The sequence below is a fragment of the Choristoneura fumiferana genome, chromosome 2, assembly GCF_025370935.1.
Source record: "Choristoneura fumiferana chromosome 2, NRCan_CFum_1, whole genome shotgun sequence".
Classification (NCBI taxonomy): domain Eukaryota; kingdom Metazoa; phylum Arthropoda; class Insecta; order Lepidoptera; family Tortricidae; genus Choristoneura; species Choristoneura fumiferana.
The window spans coordinates 11,457,798-11,478,933 of NC_133473.1; the positions used below are offsets into that span (position 1 = coordinate 11,457,798).

Genomic DNA, 21,136 nt, shown 5'->3' on the forward strand with positions numbered 1-21,136 from the left:
ATTAAAGAGATCTCCAGTGTGTCGAACAGGGTAGCGTACCTGATACTTCGGCTATCAAAACGATGTAGCATGAACTTTATTTAGTTGCTTGCATACTTGCTTCTTTGAAATGATTATGGTTCACGCGAGCGAAACATGCTCACTTGCAAGCTTGCTTAAATGTTTGCTTGCATGCTTGCTTGCTTGCATACTTGCTTGCAAGCTAGCTTAAATGATTGCTTAAATGCTTGCTAGCATGCTTGCTTGATTGCTTGCTTCATTGAATGTTTATGATTCACGCGAGCGTAGCCGCGGGTAAAATCTAGTTCAAAATATTAAAGTGACATGGCATTTCTAATTGTTTTATATACTTACTAGTATATTCCCGCGGCTTCGCTCCTCTCCCCCTATTCTGCTATTCGGGGCGGAGACAAAATCTACAATCCACACATCAAAGATCATAATAATCGGTCCAGCTGTTCAAGAGTTATAAATGGTGTAACTAATCCAGCTTTGTTCTATAATATATGTAGATTTAATATTCCTTTGCGGCAAATTTTGAGAACCACATTGCGTTTGTGGGTTATTTCGGAATACAGATATTGAAAAAATCTGTAACTGTGGATATTACTAACGAAATAAAAAATAAAAATGAATGGGGTAATTTCAGCCTAAAAAGAAATATGAACCTTGAGCCAAATTATAATAAAGTCCACCTTTCAATAACACGCAGAATAACCCCGCTATATTCCGAAATAGCCCCTGTGCAAAAAAAAATAAGTAACTAGTTTTTGAATACCAATATTTCCATAAATCGATCATATTTTAGAAACTTTTTATATAGTATATAAGATCGATTAGTGGAAACGAAAGAAATATCCTAAGACTTTAAATATAATTTACCAACTCGGAGTAATTAACGAAATTACAAACGTCATGTCAACTCATCAAAATCCACGTGGAATTACCCAAAGCACCTTAAAGATATTTTGACTTTGACTTTTAACTTTGAAAACTTAATTTATTTTTTAGAATGGCTAACCGGAAGAAAAAACAATCAAGAGAAGAAGTCCTCGAAAAGAATAGTACATTGTGTCTTAAGGGCGATAAACAAGGAATTACGAACGAGAGTCTATTAGAAGCCCGAAGTCGAAGACTGAGCTTTAGTTAGTCGATGTTCGTAATTCTAGTACCGCCCGTGCGACATACAATGTTTTTCATCACATTTGCGAGTAAAATTGTATATTTGTAAAAGAAAAACTAATATTTTTTAAAAATTGCCGATACCGCTGACTACGCTCTTGGCAGCGCCAGCCTCCGCGCCGCCCTCCCCCAGCCTGACTATGCGCCCGACGTGCTCCTGCACGCCAGCACGACCAGCACGCCATGCAGTATCACACTCATTTACCGACCTTGGGCTTCATGACAAGAAAATTAGTACCGGCAATGACTCATTTACCGACCACGGGTTTCATGACAAGCACATTAAGGTCGAGGGTTTTATTTGGGGGGTTGCAACCATGGTAGCCTGCATGTTACGACACTGTTTAAGAGCAAGTGTGATGAAAATATAATTACATTATCATCGACTTCGGGCTTCTAATAGACTCTCGTTCGTAATTCCTTATTTACCGCCCTTAAGATACAATGTACTATTTGTTACTACGAGTTAAACATTGTATTTTCGTAGAGATTTTGGTACAATTAAAACGATTAATAAAACATTTATTTTCTTTTTATATCCAGCAGACAATTTGATCAAGAAAAATATTTTTTTACCTTGAATTAGCACAAGTACATCTAATTTGGTGTAGATGTGCAATTTTGGTGGCCAATATATCTAATTTTGGTGGGTACAAGCAATTTTGGTGGTAATCAAATTACTAAAATCATAATATCTCCAAAACTACTATGTATAATGAAGGGCCATTACGACACAATATTTATTATGACGTGTAACGTATTGTTGATATATCATTTTGACTCGGACAACAAAAATAAAAAAAGCCACCAAAATTAGGTAAATTTCGAGCTTGTTGAAATTCACCCATCAATCACATGGTCGCATCATGAAATATGGTGTTCCACAGGGCACGGTGCTAGGCCCGCTATTATTTGTAATTTATATTAATGATTTGCCTAGGTCTGTAAATCACCCTATGACACTATTTGCGGATGATAGTTCTGTTATGATTAATTGTGAAAATGAAATGACTTATGAAAATGAAATTAACTCAACTTTATCTAGTGTTATAACTTGGCTTGCAAATAACAATCTTAAAATTAACCTAACAAAAACAAAAATAATGCATTATTATCAACGTAAAATCTAATGTACCGGCTGTGAAGATCAATTATCAGGGTACTGAAATTGATGAAGTGTCAGTTACATCCTTTTTGGGAGTTAATATTGATACGTCACTGACATGGAAATCACATGTTGATATTTTATGTACAAAATTGTCAAAATCTTCTTATGCACTTCATAAACTAAGACAAATAGTTAACGAGGAAACTGTTATGTCGGCTTATCATGCTTTGGTAGCGTCTAATTTGAGATATGGAATAATTTTTTGGGGCAATTCTACCGATCGGGAAAGAGTCTTTAAAAGTCAAAAAACATGTATCAGGGCAATATTTGGATTGAAACCAATTGATAGTTGTAGGCCATTTTTTATTAAACATAAAATATTGACATTATATTCAATTTACATCCTGGAGATCGCATTATTTGTCAAATGTAATCCTGAATTATTTCAACGAAAAGAAATCACAACTTTTCATAATCTACGACCACGCGATAATGACCAGGTACGGAGACAGAGGGCTAATACTGCACTGCTAAGGAAAAGCATATTTGGCATGGCCCCTGTCATCTATAATGTAATTCCGAAAGATATAAGGGACAGTGACTTAAGTGGGTTTAAGCAAAAACTATTCAGACTGCTCGTAGGGAAATGCTATTATTCAGTTAATGATTTTTAAATGATTATTGTAAATAAATAATGCATGTTTTAATTTTTAATCTTAAATTTTAATTTTAACTAATTTTTCTTACCAATGAAATGGACATTAATATCACTTTTGACATTTTAATAGGTTTTTTGTATTGTAGATTGAGGGTTGTATTATTGTATGGAGTTCTTTTATTTTTATTTGCATTAGCACTTTTACTGCAATAAACAATTTGTACGCCGCAAGGTAAAACATGTAGGAATTCTTATCTTTTTATGTGTACTAACTGTATTTAACTATTACTCATGTTAAGCAAATAAAATATTTTATCTTTTTTATCTTTATCTTTATCTAGGAACGCTTGCAACACCCGAAGTATCACTCGCACGTTGCCGACCCTGCATAAACCTTTTTATGCAGATTTCAGATCACAAAGAATTCATAGTTTTGTTGGCATACATTGACATCTATAACTAAGTTAGTGATGAATTTAAATAATGATAATAATTGAATCAATTAAATGTAATAATTAATATTAAAAAGAAAGAAAGAAAGAAATAAGTACATAAAAAAAATATCAATTAAAATTAAAATGTCAAATATCAATTTTTTTTGTTCGACTGAAGGGCAAATGAGCAAGTGGGTCTCCTGATGGTAAGAGATCACCACCGCCCATAAAAGGGGTATTGCAGATGCGTTGCCAAACTAGAGGCCTAAGATGGGATGCGATGGGAACGTTTGCATGAAAGACACCAAAGTCAATTATAATGTTTCTAATACAGTTATTGAGATTTCGAGACTTTATGGGGAATGTGTTATTCTAGATAGGTATCCATTTAGCTACCGAATTAACAAATATCATCCCAATCCACCCCGCCGTTTATATAGCATGAAGGAGTAACAAACACACACACACACACACACACACACACACACACACACACACACACACACACACACACACACACACACACACACACACACAAACACACACGCACACGCACGCGCGCACGCACGCACGCACGCACGCACGCACACACACTTCACATCTCACAAACTTTCAAAAGGCTATTTCATTTAAGCGCCATTTTGAAAACTTTACAGGAGAGTTTTAAAAAAAATCATAAATAGGCATGTCTTTTGCTAATTTTTGATACATATAAAACAAATAAAATGTGTTTTTCACAAAGTTAGTAACTTCGCCATTAAGCCATTTTGCACAATTTACTTATTAAAAGCAAAATGGTTTAAATTTTATGTACACTTCTTTAATAGATCAAGGATAAATGATTTAAATCGCTGACTAAGTCGAAACTGTAATTTAAAAGCCATTTTTAATTGCTAGGTGGAAGAATAAACCTATGCTAACATGATATTTAGTGTAAATATTATGTTCTTTATTTTTCTTTCATTCTTAGGTTTAGGTTTTTATAATAGTTATAAAAAGTAAAATACAGAAAAGTACGTACAAAATAAAAATAATATTATAAAAACCTAACCTAGTTTGCCGCCGGTAACAGCTGTTAGGGCCCAAGCTACCGGTGGTCAGGGCCGCACAGTGAGGAACCTCCGGACGATGCGTGCCGTGTCCAGAAGTACCTATTAACAAAGTACTTAGTACCTATTAACAAAGTTATGAATATTGGCGTTAGGAATTAGAATGATTAGGAGTTTCGATGGTTAGTATAAGAAATATATGAAAACCAATATTAGTATGAACAACGTATGTAATAGTATGACTAGTGATATTATGAATTCTGATGATTATGAGTTTCGATCGTAAGTATTAAAAAAATATGAAGAGTGATCGTTATGATGTAAAATGGTATGAGAAACATTTTCGGACTTCCGATAATAGGACTTAAAAAGTTATGTGAAAAAATGCGCACCCACTTAAAAGACGCCGAGCAATGATCGATCGCCTCGATCACAAAGGTAGCTATTGTTAATAAAGTAGTAAGTACAGCATGTAATGTCCTAATTAAGTGTGCTTAGGTCCTTAACCACATCTGGTCTGACTCTAACGTTCAACTTTATGATGTGTTTGTCTCGATAAACTTTCGACTTGACTGAATTATTGTGTATAAAGGTGGAAATTTCAATACCTACTAACAAACAAAATAGATGGCACAAGCAGTGTACTCGTAAGTCCACTGATTTTACAACTAAAATTTGTATGGGTGTAATCCTTTACACTATTAATTAAAAAAAAAACAAGAGTCGGCTGTCAATGTCAGTGTCAGCTGTCAATATACGCGCTTGAAATTTTGCAATACTGTTTTTGTGTAGAGACGAGCGGAGCGAGAGACAGCGTGTTATGTCTTGTTTGCCGGCTTAATTGAATTGAATGTGGTAGGAAAACGAAAGTGAAATAATATTTGCGTATAGAAATTATAGTTCATAGAAAAAAAATGCCAAATACTCGAAAGAAAGTTATAAAAACTGTATACAAAGATGAGGACGAGAGCGAGGAAGAAAATAAAGATTTCAGTGATTCTGGGTCCGATGCCGAGATAACCGAGCAATCGAGTTCCGAGGATGAACTGGACAACCACGCCGATTCCTCTGGGGAAGAATTTAAAGAAGACGAGCCCAAAAGTAGTTCGACTAAAAAGCGTATTGCACGAAAGAAACCACAATTTGCAAAAAGTTTTATAAACAGAATCCGTAACGCGCCGCAGTACGATACAAATGAAAGTGACGCCGCTGCACCAGCTATTTCCGTCAAAGATCTTACTGATGCTGATAAACAGCTGCCATCCTTCCTCAATTTGTCAGAAAGTGGTGGGTATTTCTCAATAAATCTTAAATATTATGAACAGCAAATAAACACATAAGCTTCTTCAATTTATTTCTTACATAAGTTACAGACAATATGTTACAAAATAACATGTAAAAACATTAAATTATTCAAGTGAAAAGCCAGCCCTGATAAGCAGTCATGTCAAACCGGAGTTTGCATTTATTATTTTTAAACTTTGTCATTCCGCAGATATTAGTTAAAAATGTTCATTAACATTCTGCTTAGTCTACTCTTTAAACTAAACTATTTTTATACTTCTATGTGGACGGAATAGCGGGCAACTGCTAGTTATATCTAGACATGCGGTAGCATGTCAAGCCAAGTTCAAGGTAACAGAACTGGTAAGCAGCACCATGTGTAATTTTACCTGAACCATTTGGGGCCACTTTTGAACCCCTCATAACTCAAAAACTATTTCACATAAACATGTCAAATTTAGCTCATTTATTGAGACTTGTGAGATACATATGTGCTCCAAATTTCATAAACACACCTCAAATGGTTATTTAGATATTAACATCCAAAAATCGTTATTTTTATCACTGACTCACCTATAGATCAAAATTCTAACCTAGTTCCAGATGACCTAGAAAGTTCAAATTTGGTATCCAGATAGGTACCTAGTTGGGTGAATATAAAGGAATAAGTCAGAAACTAATAAAATTAATACTAAAATACAACATAATAGTTTGTTGACATGACAGGCCACATTTGTATCAGGTTGTCTCCAGGACATAAGCTTCCTCCAGCTGAAACTCTGGGCAGGTCATCCTCCCACCTCTTGTGTTGCCTTCCTCTAGTTCTTTTGCCATCCCTAGGGTACCAAAGTGTGACATCTCTAGTACATTTCTCTCTCGCTGACCTTATCACATGGCCTGTCCATCGCCATTGTAGTCTTCTTATCTTACGAGAGACATCTGTCATCTTTGTAGCCTTTCTAATTTTGGTCAGTCTCCATTTGTCATTGAGTTTTATGTGTAACATGCTCCTCTTCATTCCCTGTTGACAAACTTTTATTTTTTGGCTCAGTTTCTTTGTCAGACCCCAGGTTTGGCACCCGTTTGTGAGTACAGGTAAAATGCACAAGTTGTACACTTTACTCTTTTGTGCTATAGGAAAATCTTTATTTTTCATTATGTTTTTGAGTGACCAATAGCGAGCCCAAGTGTTATTGATCCTCCTCTGAATTTCTTTCTCTATTTGCATATTTGGTGAGATTACCTAGGCAAAAACCAGGTAATAAACATATTCATCCACATATTCTATCTCCTGGTCTTTTATCTCTATTTGTCATTGCCTTCGTTTTTGCGATATTCATGGTCAGTCCTGCTTTCTCACTCTCTGTCGCTAATTGTTCGAGAATCTTTTGCAGGGTTTTCTGATCTTCTGCAAATAGAACTAGGTTGGCCGCAAATCTTAGGTGGATTAGTTTGCTGCCATCAATATTCAGCCTAAGGTCGGACTTGGCTAGTTTTCATATACGATTTATATTAGCCTTCGCAATTTGTAAAACTGTGAATTCTTGCTGGTAGAAACTAGCCATCGAACATAGGGAACATACTCTTCCATGACTGCTTTAGTAGGTACTTACTTAATATTAATTTGTATACAAGAACTAGCCAAGTCCGACCTTAGACTTCAATATATTATCCTAAGTTATAAGAAGAAATGATATTTTAAGTTGTTATAAAATAATTTCAGGACTGACCATTGAACTTGGCACTTTGGCACCCATTCAGGTGAGATTTAAATGGGTGCCAAGTTCTTTTGTTGTTAAAGTCAACAATCAAGGCATATATCATAATATTAAATTTGGCTCTTATTTCACATTTATGTTTTGATGGGATAAAAGTTTTTTGGAAACTCACTATTGTCTCTTGGCCAAAGGGATAGATTAGTATATATGAAAAAGTTGTTTGACCTTCATATAAACAACTCATGTACCAATATCATGTACTAGTAACAACTTCAACTTGATGTTTCAGATAGCAGTGATGACGAAGCACCTAAGAAGCCAAGTGTTCAGGCGACCAGCACATCCTTCACTTTAGCAAATGAGCTTGACAGTGACAATGAAACTAAAATGGAATATCAAGATGTAAGCTACTTATACACTTGCAATATTTATTGCTATAGCAATCATACATACTCATCAACAACTATAACATATAGTTTAATTTTTTGGATAGTCATTTTTTTTTAAAGTTCCCATGACATTTTAGAGTAAGAGCAATACAAATGTAATGTACCTAATAATTATTTTTAGTGTAATATGATGAATTTAGTTCTATAATATCCTTTAATATAATATCCTATTAATTAGGCACTGACTGTAACATCTCCTGTTTTGCTAAATCTTATTTACTTTTATATTAATGCAAATATCTAATCAATATTTCTTGATTGTTAGGTATGGTCCAAGAATATACCAGACAACAGTGAAGAAATAGCTCAAAACACATTTAAGGAACTAGAAATCCATAAAATAAAAATAGAAGAAACAAAAGCTTCTATCCTCAAGTACACTGCCAGAAGTTCCAATGAAGGTGCTTTTGATGTGAAAGACCTTTTGGCTCAGGGAGAAGTGTTACCAGACCCAGTGCCAGTTGTAACCAAAAAGAGAGCTAAAAAGAAAGGGCAAAACGACAGTGACTCTGAACTTGAGGATTGGGAGGAAGTAAAAGGTAAAATTACTGTTCTTTAGTCAAAGGTGAAGAACACTGAATATATAGTCATAAATGAAATATTATGTTACCAAGATATGAAAAATATCTATATACACTTCTATGCCATTAAACATCAGGTTGGTGCTTACATAAATATTTGATACAATGGCAGTTGGCCTTCCACTTTACGTAGTTTATCCTTCTAATCAGAAGCGAATGCTAGGCACAGGCGCGGTGGGCCACCGCCAATGGCCTCGCGGTCCAAAGAGCCTCGAAGGTTTCGTTCTTTTTTTGCTCATTAAAAAATCCGTCATCTAATGTGTGGTGTGCCATCATAGAACCTCGCAAAATTTATCTTGCCCACGCCAAATTTAGGTCCTGCGTCGCCACTGCTCCTAATATTAGCAAATTTCTTTGTCTATTTAGAAGGGATAGCTCTCTTCTTTCTCTATATATACGCTATTTCAACACAAAAATAAGTAATATTGTGTTAAAATATACACAAAACCTTGTGTTGTTGGATCCAATAGAAAGTTTCGATGTTGTTACAAAATTACGATTTTTCCTCACAAGATTTCGTGACGTTTTCCTGATGTCAAGAAATTTTGGATGTTTTATGAAGTTTATGTTTTGTGATCTCGTCGTTAGTGTTAAGAATTTCTTGACAAAACTAATTTCTTGTCAATTTCATGATGGGACAACTTTTTGAGGAATACTCATCTAAGTGAATTATAAATTTATACTTCAATTGGAATCTAATAAGTAGCTCAAAGGATTCAAAGGAAAATGTATACTTCATAATTCAATTTTTGATTTGATTGTTTGGTTTTAGGAGACTTTATGTATACAAAACATACAATCACCAATCCATTATTGATGCTGTAATTTTTACTAGTATTTATAAACTAGAGGCTATATTAATTTCTATTAGTACTTTAACTCAGGGACCCTAGAAATCTCAGTATCCGTAAATGTTTGAGTAAAATGTCACATTTTATTTATAAAAAAAAATACTTTCTGCTTAGTTTCATGAGGCATATTATTATTTAAATTATTTAAGGTAAAAAAAAGACATAAAAGATGTATAATTTTCAGAGTCAAAGGCACTGCCAGCTTCTGGATTACAAGTTGTGGTCGATTTCCCGGACGCTGTCGCGAGGAAAACAAAGAAACTTGATATTGAAATGATGATGAAGCGAAAAATGAACAGAGTCAAGAAAGAGTACCAAGTTTACATGCACAAAGTACATGTGCTGTGCTGGCTCGGGCATGGCAACTACGTCAGCTCCGTTATAAATGACCAGGAAATAATGAGTGCTGTATTATCTTTAGTTCCTTCCAAAGAATGCTATCCAGGTCAAAGAGTAGATGTAAAATATGTTGAGCAAATTACGAAGTGGTTTAATAACAAACTAAGTTTAAAACAAGATAAAAATGAACACAAGTTTAAACCTAAAGCGCCGCCTCTCAAAGATATTATGCTAAAAGAAATAAAAAGCAAAGTTGTATCAACCAAAAAGTACATGTTCTTCATATTTGTGAGCATGTTAAGAGCCCTTGGATTACAGTGTAGGGTTATGTTTAATTTTGTAACATTACCAATTAAGCCACCTAGCTCCGAGCTTTGTTCTCTTTCTACTAAGGTAAAAGATGAGAAGAAAGGTGACAAAAAAGAAAATTCAAAAAATAATGCAAAGAAAGATGGCAAGAAAAACCAAAAGACTAAAATTCCACAGGTAGACGGAAATTATGACAGTGATGACAATAACTCAAATGTGATGGAGGTAGATGTGATTGCTCATTGGGACATTCACATAATGCAAGTAGATGGAAACGATGATAGTATTGATACCGTACAAAAAGGCCGAAAATCTAGATTAACAAGAGCAAGAACGACAGTTGATAAAGCGGTTGAGGTTAATGAAGAGGTTTCACCTCCCAAAAGAGCTAGAAAAAGTCACGATTGTAAAGTTTCCACGTCTGTTGAAAATAAAAACACGACCGTAACCAGAAATAGAAACAATGAAGACTTTTCTAAATCCCAAGAACCAAAAGCAAAAAGTGATCCAAATAGTCAGGTTTCTGCTTCCCCTAGACTATCCCTGAATAGGCAACGTAAAACTGCCAGGAAAGATACAGAAGACAAATTCACCGAAAAATCCGAAACAAAACCAAATTCTCGACCAGTTAAAAAAGCTACTGATTCTACTATTAAGTCGCAAGAAGTGCCTAAAAAGAAAATTGGCCTTGCTCAAATTGAACACAAAAATCCAGATATTGTTGTTACCAATGAAAAGAATAAGACCGTAAGTAGTTTATTCTTTGAGAATGACAGTAAAACAAAAGAGCGAACCAAACCAACGAAAAGAACACGTTCTCAAACAACTACTAATCTTAAAAGTACACAAAACAGCAAGAGCTGTGAAGATAAAGCCGCTGCCAAGACCAGATCTAAGAGTGCAAGCACTGCCGAGAAAAGTAAATATTTTGAAAAAACTAAAAAATCTCCAGTGAAAAAAAGTAAAATTCCTCCTAAAGGTAAAAGAGATCCAGAAGATCAGCTCAGAGTGAGCCACAGAGACATAACGGCTAAAACAAAAGCCAAAGCTACTTTGAATAATGATGTCACAGATGTTCTGATTAACTTAGTGCAATCCAGAATGAGTCAAGAAACACCTAACAAGTTAAAACCAGCCAGAGGTTTGTATATTGTGTGTCAGTTAAAAAAGTCGTTTCCTAACAATGAATTTTATTACAGATATGTACCTTTAAAAAAAATTACACGAGTACATAAAAAAAATAAGACATAATAACGACAGTAAACAATAACCCAAAAAAATACAATATATATAAAATTCAAAGTCCGGACTGACTGACTGACTGATATATCAACGCACAGCCCAAACCACTGGACCTAAAGACTTGAAATTTTGCACATAGGTACCGTATACAATGTAGGCATCCACTAAGGAAGGATTTTTGGAAATTCCCACGGGAACGGGAAAAATCGGGATTTATATATTCGATTCCGAGTGACCCTATCTCAGTAACTATAATAACTAGACTCGTTAAATTTGATACACAATAATAAATGAAACAAATACAAAATTCAGATCTATTGTCAAGAAGACATTAATATCATGGACAGGGATATTTGGAAATAATTCTGATCCGCATTAGCGATCCCTTCAAATAGCAAACCTACTGTGTTAAAAATAAAGTTGTGTTAAATACTTGTGATGTATACATAATATGTTATATGATATGATATTATCATTTGATAATATTGTAAATCTGCTTAAAAAAAAATATACCGTTGAGTTTCTTGCCGGATTCTTTTCAACAGAGGTTTTTCTGAACCGGCCGTAGATTTTTTTGACATTCATAAGTGCTTGTTATAGCCTAAATTGAATAAAGATATTTTGACTTTGACAAGTAGGTATTACATTAATTAAAACATTAACTTCAGGATTTTTGGAAATTCCCACGGAATAAGGAAAAAACGGGATTTATATATTCAGTTCAACGGAATCCCATGAACAATAATTAATAGACTCTTTAAATTTGGCATAGATTATTATAGTAAAAAATAATTTTAAGAATTTTTATAAATTCCCACGGGATAAGTAAAAAAAACGGGATTTATATTCAGTTCAACGGGATGGATTTTTCGTTTTACTGGTCGCAGAAAACTGAAATTTAGCATTTAGGTTCCTTGGGGGTGTAGGGGAGCACTGTTAAAGGATTTCTGAACTGAGCTGATTTAAAAAAAACTATTAGTGAAAGCTTTTTAAAAATCGATACCCTAAATAATAAAAGCCTGTTTCAATTCAATCGCGGACAGTGTGGGTTTCTATTGAATTCACTTATTCCTATCCCACGGGAAACCTATGCAAGTAGGTTTTCTAAAATTACACCCCTGACCTGAAGATGTGAAACAGGGCTTAAAAGTTGATTTTCAAATTCGAAAATTTGCAAATATAATCCTCCGAAAACTCAATTAAAACACGAAAATTAAGATCGTAGAAAGTAAATCTGTTTTACCCCAAATTCAATGCGAGCGAAGCCGCGGGCAAATGCTAGTACAATATAAGTACTATCTTATTAGTTGTTTTACCAGATGTTGCATTGGATCATACATCTTTCATTAAAGGAAAACCTGAAAAAGGAAAAGAAAAAGATGGCAGTGATTATGACCCTGAGGCTGAAGTAAGTGATGAAGACTTTAAACCAACCAAAATAAGCCCTAAACCGAGTACAAGTCGTAAAATTGATCGTCGTGTCATCTCCTCTGAAGACGAAACGCCCAAAGACAAGACAGATGTTTGGTGTGAAGTTTTCGTGGAAGAACTCGAACAATGGATAGCTGTTGACGTTGTAAGAGGAAAAGTACACTGTACCAATGAGATTTACGTAAGTTTACTGTTCAATTTAAGATCGTCCGTTGTATATGTACTATAAACTTTTTGTCAGTAATGCATCTAAGTCCTACTTTTGATTTTGAATGTTCAAATGAGCGTAATAGGGCAGTTAATACCATTTATAATTTTTAAGCCTCAACTCTCACTAACTCAATAATTTAAATCTCGACTCTCACAAAAAAACACTATTTTAGCCCTGAAACCAGATAATTTTCTATTAAGTAACTTTGAATTTTGATTTTTATTTGCTTTAAGTGTGGACCTCAACCGATTGATAGTGTCAAATATCATAGAGTGAAACACGGAGATTTTTCTTTTACAGAACAGAGCCACTCATCCAGTATGTTACGTTGTTGGCTGGGACAACAATAACTACCTCAAGGATCTGACTCGCAGATACGTGCCGCAGTGGAACACGGTCACTCGGAAACAAAGGGCAGAGCCGTCGTGGTGGGACCAAGCCTTAGCCCTTTGGCGAGGTCCTAGAACTGCCAGGGACAAGGAAGAGGATGAGCAACTGGATAGGATGCAATTAGATGCGCCTTTACCCAAGAGCATAACCGAGTAAGTCAATTATTTATAAAGTTGAGTTGAATAATAGTATTTTATGCAACAGTTGTATAACCAGGGTTCAAAAAAGGAGAGTGGCGTGAGTTACGAAGTGAGTTTTAGCGAACATCGTAAGAAAAAGACGCCACGAGCTTTTTTTGACTTACTTATACAACGTTGCATAGGTATAATACTTTTTCTTCGACTGGGTACTTATTAATTACAATACTAAATTAGAGAAATAGTAAACTTTAAAAGTATTTTAGTAAAAAGTATGGCAAACTCAAAGAGAAGGTAAACAACAATAAACAAGTGAGAAATAAAAATGACAAAATTGGTCTAAGTTAAATTTTGTTTTTGATTAACGTTTACTTGCCTTTGACAATGTTAAAAATACGCGTTACTTATGTTGGCAGGCTAAGGATTATGTTCGGAAAGTTTTTATTCTGTATAAAAACCATATAAAATATGTAACTGGCTGCACCTTAGCCTGTCCGAACGTACGAATTAAGAAAAAAAAAGTAAGTGGTTGCAGTATCGTTTTAGCAACATACAGTGCTGTTATGGGGAATAGACAATATAGACTTTTCCAGAATCTTGTTATGTATGCTGTTATATTACCTACTGTTCGTGATTAAGTAAATCACAGATTACAGCATATGGGTAGAAAAAGATTATAACTGTTACCTCAACTACTGTTACAGTCAGGGTGTGACTACGATTTTGGGTACAAAAATTATAATTTACTTTTCCCACAAGTAACTTGTTCAATGTCAATTCCAGCTATTTCTATTTCAATGTTAAATACTACAAATTCACTTTCACCTTCCAGATACAAAAACCATCCATTGTACGCTTTGAAGCGACATCTTTTAAAGTTTGAAGCGCTCTATCCCCCCGACGCGGCGGTTTTGGGTTTCGTCCGCAACGAACCAGTATATGCGCGAGAGTGTGTATACATATGCCGCTCGCGTGACGTGTGGCTGAAGGAAGCAAAGGTTGTGAGACTCGGCGAGAAACCGTACAAGATCGTTACAGCTCGGCCAAAGTGGGACAGGGTGAGTTGTATGTACTAATCGCTTCATCTATGCTGTTATTGTCGTGTACAAGATTTTCTAACTGAATTTTAGTTTTTCCTTGGCAGCCATGTAACATCTAATGTAATATTGTGTTGCGTGAGTCCGAAATACTAGTTAGGGTGATCGGGCGCACAAGACATCCTCATAGTCTTATGAGAATTCGTTACAACGTATGTTACCTTTCATGATATGCAGTAATATGGAGGGCAAATTCATTACGTTTTACCAACCCATACCTACTACAACTTACATTCACCTTTCTAATTTCAGCTGTCCAACAAATGTATAAAAGACAAACCACTTGAAATATTCGGACCCTGGCAAGTGCAGGATTACGAGCCACCAGTCGCCGAGAACGGCATAGTGCCGCGCAATGCGTACGGAAATGTTGAGCTGTTCAAGGACTGCATGCTACCAAAAGGAACAGCACATATCAAACGTAAGTACACGTACTACACTAAAAACTAGTGTCTAATTCGTAATTCTGCGTCCAACGTCCAATCAGATCGTCCAATACAGTCAAAGTGCAAAGATATCACGGCCAAAGTGACAAAAATATGTATACACGACCTAAATGTTAAGTGCATAAAGTCATGTTTACATATTTTTGTAAGTTTGGCCGTGTCGCGATCGATATCTTTGCACTTTACTGTACGATCGATCTTTAAATGAGGGGACCAGACTGCTGTGAGGTTTTACTTTCAAATTAACCAACAAAAGCTTTAATCATCTACCTAGTCTCATAATAATGAATTCCCTATTTGAAAACTGTTACAGTTCCTGGACTGAACAAGGTGGCTAAGAAGCTGAACATAGACTGCGCCCCAGCTATGACAGGATTCGATTTCAACGGTGGCTGGTCCCATCCCGTTTACGATGGTTTCGTCGTGTGCAAGGAGTTTGAAGAGATCATAACCGAGGCGTGGCTCAAAGTCAGTTTACTTGTTAACATTAAGAAAAAAATGCTATTTCAGTGCACTCTTTACTTAATCAATCATCATCATCATCATCCCCATCATATCCGCCGTAGGACGTCTACTGTTGGACATGGCCTCTCCACTTGATTCGTTTGGAACCGGCCTGCATCCACCGTGAACCCGCGGTTTTAACCAGGTCATCCGTCCAACTCGTTGGTGGACTACCAATACCAAATGTTTCATCATTATGTATAGTAAAAAAATGTGTGAATTCTCCCTTGCAAAGCGAAAGTAGAATTACGGCTACGAACAAATAATAAGTCAGGAATTGTAACTGCGCTACAAGTATGCATACAGTCTCCTAAGCGTGTCCTGCGTCTCCTAAGGTGCGCATGCGCGTCATTTAATTTTCACTGACATTTATTTTGCAAGTTTAGTGAGCTCACGTCAAATTTTCACATTTTTGATTTTGAACAGCTCTAAATTATCATGCCAACGTGTGTTATGAAGTGGTGCAGGAACAATGCAAAATTAAAATGTCCAGGGATCACCTTCCACTAATATATAGACTTAAAGTTAGATTTATATTGAAAAATTTTCAAATTCCTTATCAGTTGGAGATGGTCAGTATTATGCAAAATCAAGTCTGTGGTCTATGGCTCACATAATGTAAATGACAGTTGCCTCACCCCCTTCATACTTTCTTCTTTCTTGTATCGCCCCAACAATAAGTACAAACAGTCTTTATATTTTTCACGATTTTTAGTGTGAATAATAATAAGATACAATAGTTTAATGTCAACTGCTCATCACCTTTTACGAAAGATTCCTTTTTCCGATGCAGAGACGTTCATTATTGAAGAGTCCTGGTGCTTCACCACCCGTTCCATTTCACCATATGCATTACGAGGAACATAAATTGCTTAGCAACTGTGTTAAAATAATTGAAATTAAACCCGTGAAATACTACTTGTTCTTGAGTAACCGTGTCAACTGTGGTCTACACTTGTCTTTATCATTAGTTCCACTTCATTAAATGATGATGTTCAAGAGAAAATGCACGAGTTACTACTAAATATATCCAAATTACCATACGTGACCCTACAATATTTGAAGAGTTCCCTCGATTTCCTTAGGATCCAAGCATCAGATCCTGATTTTGTGCCTATGAAACTTAATTTAAGAGGTATTCCTAATTCCTATACAAACGATTTTTTTTTTCAAATTGTTCATAAATGACTGAGTTCTGAGGTAACAGCCAAAAAAATACAACCGAATTGATAACCTCCTCCTTATCCTTTGTCGCTTAAAAAACAAGCTGTCATTATCAATATATGACACGTCATTGAAACGTTAGATATAAGAAGTGATCCGTCTGGACGCCAGTTGTCTATGTAGTTTGTGCATCTGACATTGCATCACGCGCGCCAACCAATCCGTGTTTGCAAGCACGTCTATATGCAATCTTGAAATTGATTCGTATTTGAATCATAAGTCGTTTTGGTTTTAGGTATTGCCATTTTTTGTGTCGAATTTGTTCTGAGTTATGCTTCCTGACTTATGATTTATTCGTAGAATTACGGAAAATAATGTACTTCTGAACTACCATAATAATAATAATATTTTTTTCTCAAACATGCTCGGAAATGTATGCGTTAATGTCACGAAATGGAGACATGAAGTTTCTCATTTATGGCTCCCTACCACCTCCCTACATAACTTCTTGGCCTAGACCATGAAGTATGTATGAAAATCCATTATTGTCCGCTGCTCTAACTTTTTAATTTTGCTTACTAACATTAAACTGACAGAAGAGAAGCTATGCGAAGCGATGCGAAGCGATGCGAAGCGATGCGAAGCGATGCGAAGCGATGCGAAGCGATGCGATGCGAAGCGATGCGATGTGAAGCAATGCGATGCGATGCGATACGATGCGATACGATGCGAAGCAAAGCGATGCGATGCGAAGCGATGCGATGCGAAGCGATGCGAAGCGATGCGATGCGATGCGATGCGATGCGATGGATGGATGGATGGATGGATGGATGGATGAAATATTTCCTCACATTGTTTGAGAAAAGCACTATACAAGCCTCGGCCAGAACAGGGATTGCTGGACTCGTTTTATCTATACCCCGAACTCGTCCATCAATCCCTTACTTCATGGCCTCTGCAGTAATGTACTATTTCATTTAATATTTTCATAACGATCTTTTTGCAGGATCAAGAAGACCAAGAAAGGCGTGAGCGTGAAAAAACAGAAGCGAGAGTTTACGGCCATTGGAAAAAGCTAATCCGAGGTCTCATGATTAAGGAGAGACTCAAGCTCAAATATGGTTTCGAGGAACCAACCACCTCTGAAAACACTAAGAAATCTAAAGGACCACGATTAGTTGTCAAGAAGAAATAGTAACGATAAGTATGTGTTAAGTCACAGAGATATTGCACGAATTCAGAGAGATCAGATTGAATTTTGACATGTAGACACAGCTGCACTGGATTGGAAGGTAAGGCCTAATTTATGTGCTTGAATTGAATGTACCTAGTAATAAAAAACACCCGAAATATTTTAGTGCAATATCTGTGTTTAATTTTTAAGTTTTTTGCGCCTCAATGGATAGTTTTACTGTGATCTTGTTGAATTTGTTTACTAACATAAGGGATTTTTTACATTAGGTACAGTATGATTGTCCACCAATAATAAATTCTGTAACTAAATTGTAAGATAAACCTGTTTGCTGGCTCCACATAGGACATTTCATCGACATTTTAACCAAGTCTTTAATGTACTTTTTCTATACATATTCACGATACACTTTAAAAAAAACTGAGATTAAGTATAGGAGAAGGGGAGGCTGTCTAGAGGATAATATTTGATTATAAATTACTAAAATTTTACTTGTGTAATAAATAAAAAGCGATTGAAAAGCCGGGGAAATGTCCAGTAAATTTACATTATGCCATTTTGATATAAACTGTCTTGTTATTGTGACTGTCAATTAAAATATCACAAAAATATAATATCACAAACCGCCTAAGAATAAAACTAACATTATTGTTTAAGTATTAGTATTGTTATTATAATTGCAAACGGGTATTTTGATGCAGCGAATCTTCTTTTAATGTACTTTACTTTGTCCTAGAATATTTTTGTCTTTATTGAATTCCTTCAATATTTTTGAAGCAGCTAAGGAATAAACAGGCCAATGTGCTATACTAAACGCAAAAACTCGCGGCAGTCCGTGCCAAAAAACGTGCAAATGAGACAGCGCACATCAGTTCTCTCTCGCACTTACACAGGTCTATGGGTGACGTCACTAAGAGTTAGAGATGCGTGTTGTTCGGTTATGTATATATATCGATAACAATGCATTTTAACCTCCTGTTTCACCATCAATTGATTAAATTTATTTGACGGATAAATGTGATGCCGTCCCTGTTTGATTTGTTCGAATAGACGGAGACGGCATCACATTTTTCCGTCAATTAAAATTAATCAATGGGTGATGAAACAGCCCCTAAGTGGGGTACTTTAAATGTGACAAATAAAATTGTTTATTAGAAGTACCTACTTATTTATTTGATACTAGCTTTTGCCCGCGGCTTCGCCAGCGTGGAATCCGGTTATCGCGCGCTGTGTATTTTTCCGGGATAAAAAGTAGCCTATGTCACTCTGGCCCATAAACTATCTCTATGCCAAAAATCACGTCGATCCGTCGCTCCGTTTCGACATGAAAAACGGACAATCATACAACCACACAATGGATTGATGGATTATATTCATACAAAGTAATAGTAAGTAGTGTCGTCGCCGACATTAATTTTTGTCGTTCGCATAAATGGGAGTTCTTCAAATCCTGATCTTGCAGTTTCAACATTTTTGCCAGTTTTCTATTAACATTTTCTATAGCTTCATTTGTTAATTTTGTGAGTTACGATCCAACAGTTTAATAATATTGTTTGTGCAGCGATGATGATGACTCACGCGTATTTTATCGACAGTCCAGTTTTGCGCGTACACGTCTCTATCAGCGCGCGTCACAATAATGATTTATGGCCCCGACTGCCGCGAGTTTTTGCGTTGAGTACCTATAGCCGGATTTCTATCGGCTTAAGTTACGAGTTACGATACGAAGTTTTCATTGCGTATTTTACCAGAAAAAATATTTTATCTACTTGTACTAAATATGTATACTCGACACACTCGACACCACCCACGTAATTAGATATGCTTACATGCATTGTTTAAAAGTAACGAATTTACAAACAACAGTTATATTTAAACATCACAGTCGTGAAAATAGAAAGAGTTGGATGAGAGCGACACCACGTGATTGGACGCTATTGGCAAATTGTTTACTGACGCGGCTTTCACAATTAACGAGTTGCATCATTAAATAGCAATACTTAAGCCTCAAGGGTGTACTGCCTTTTCGGCGAAATATGTATCGTCAAATTTCACTTAGCAACCAATCTTTCGTCGAAGTTTCATATGGCAAACCATTTGGCATAACTTTACTCCGCATTTTTCTTATTTCGCAACATTTTTATATTGCAAAATTTTACTTCATCACACTTTTATGTGGCAGATAATTATGTAGCAAATGATTGGCTTAGGCAAATAACAAATTGTCAAATAACATTTGGGCAATTTTTATATTGCAGTTTTACTTCAAAATTTGTGCGAGCGAGCGAAGCGAAAGCAAGACGGTTCAGAGCAGAAGCGACTTGGATAGTTTAGGTTCAGAAGGCTAAGGAGGGAGCTAGGTTTTTTTTTATAGCAGCCAAGATAACTGCCACTAGGAAAGTAGGTTGGATGCCATTCAATATTATTATGTTGCTAAGTTAAGGTTTGAAATTCAATACATTTGACCAAAACATAAAATGACATCTTAAAAAAATCCCAGGTAATAATTTGCATAATAATAATTTATCAAATGATTAGTTGGGAAATGATATCAGTGCGAAATGTTGAGTTGGGAAATAACATTTCGCCTAAATAAAATTATGGGATAAATAGGTTAGGAGCTAATAATTTGCTAAATAATTTTCGCCGAAACATTAGTAAACCAGCTTCAAAAACTTTTCTCGTCTGAAAAAGGGAGCATCTGCAATATAGATTATGCTCGTATAAATCCCTCCAACTGCTTACAAAAGCAAACAGTTAGACACTTCGAACAGATAATTCTACTTACAAAAATATAAAATCGTGTTGTGCATGTTATGTAATACTTCAGAACCTTATCTAAATGAATCTACTTATATTTTCGAGTAAAATTTTCGTTATTATAATTACCATAGAAATCAAATCGTGTTGTGCATGTTATTTTAATTCTTAACATTAAACAATGATGTTATTGTATCATTGAAATAAAATGGAAATTATTTTTTATGATTGTTTCCTTTCGGCTAAGAATTATCTCCATATCACCTAGCTAGCTACAAATTAGTAATCTGTGATATCACCCAGAGGCCTTATTATCTAACGCACACGGAATCATGATCGTTTTCAAGGCTTCTTACTGTCACACGGTGTAAAATGAGGGTAGAAAGAGATGGTGATGGCCATCACGGGCGCTCGGGCGTTAAGCCGAGTTTTGACTTGCAAGAAAAATCGTGCAAGTTGCATTACATTGCGAGGCCGTAAAGCCAACGCGAGTTTGTACTGGTCGATCCAGCGCCGCAATGTAATGCAAGTTGCACTATTTTTCATGCAAGTCAAAACTCGGCTTCAGACAATACGGCCACAGGTCTTGAAAATAATACG

At 35.7% G+C, this 21,136-nt stretch overlaps 1 protein-coding gene across 1 annotated transcript; it reads left to right on the forward strand.

The window, feature by feature from the left end:
• The first annotated feature begins 5,221 nt into the window (after positions 1-5,221).
• On the forward strand, positions 5,222-20,759 carry Xpc (DNA repair protein complementing XP-C cells homolog). Its single transcript, XM_074108595.1, has 10 exons — positions 5,222-5,718; positions 7,723-7,835; positions 8,148-8,421; positions 9,499-11,103; positions 12,557-12,816; positions 13,147-13,388; positions 14,206-14,431; positions 14,723-14,891; positions 15,230-15,384; positions 17,591-20,759. Exons 1-10 carry the CDS (start codon positions 5,346-5,348, stop codon positions 17,777-17,779), a joined length of 3,606 nt encoding a protein of 1,201 aa, XP_073964696.1. The 5' UTR covers positions 5,222-5,345; the 3' UTR covers positions 17,780-20,759.
• The last annotated feature ends 377 nt before the right edge of the window (positions 20,760-21,136 follow it).

Bases quoted from the DNA above. Each gene is read 5' to 3' on its own strand.
- Xpc (XM_074108595.1), top strand. From the start codon at position 5,346: ATGCCAAATACTCGAAAGAAAGTTATAAAAACTGTATACAAAGATGAG. The intron at 7,836-8,147 runs GTAAGCTACTTA...CTTGATTGTTAG, and splicing joins CTAAAATGGAATATCAAGAT to GTATGGTCCAAGAATATACC. The intron at 11,104-12,556 runs GTTTGTATATTG...CTTTCATTAAAG, and splicing joins CAAGTTAAAACCAGCCAGAG to GAAAACCTGAAAAAGGAAAA.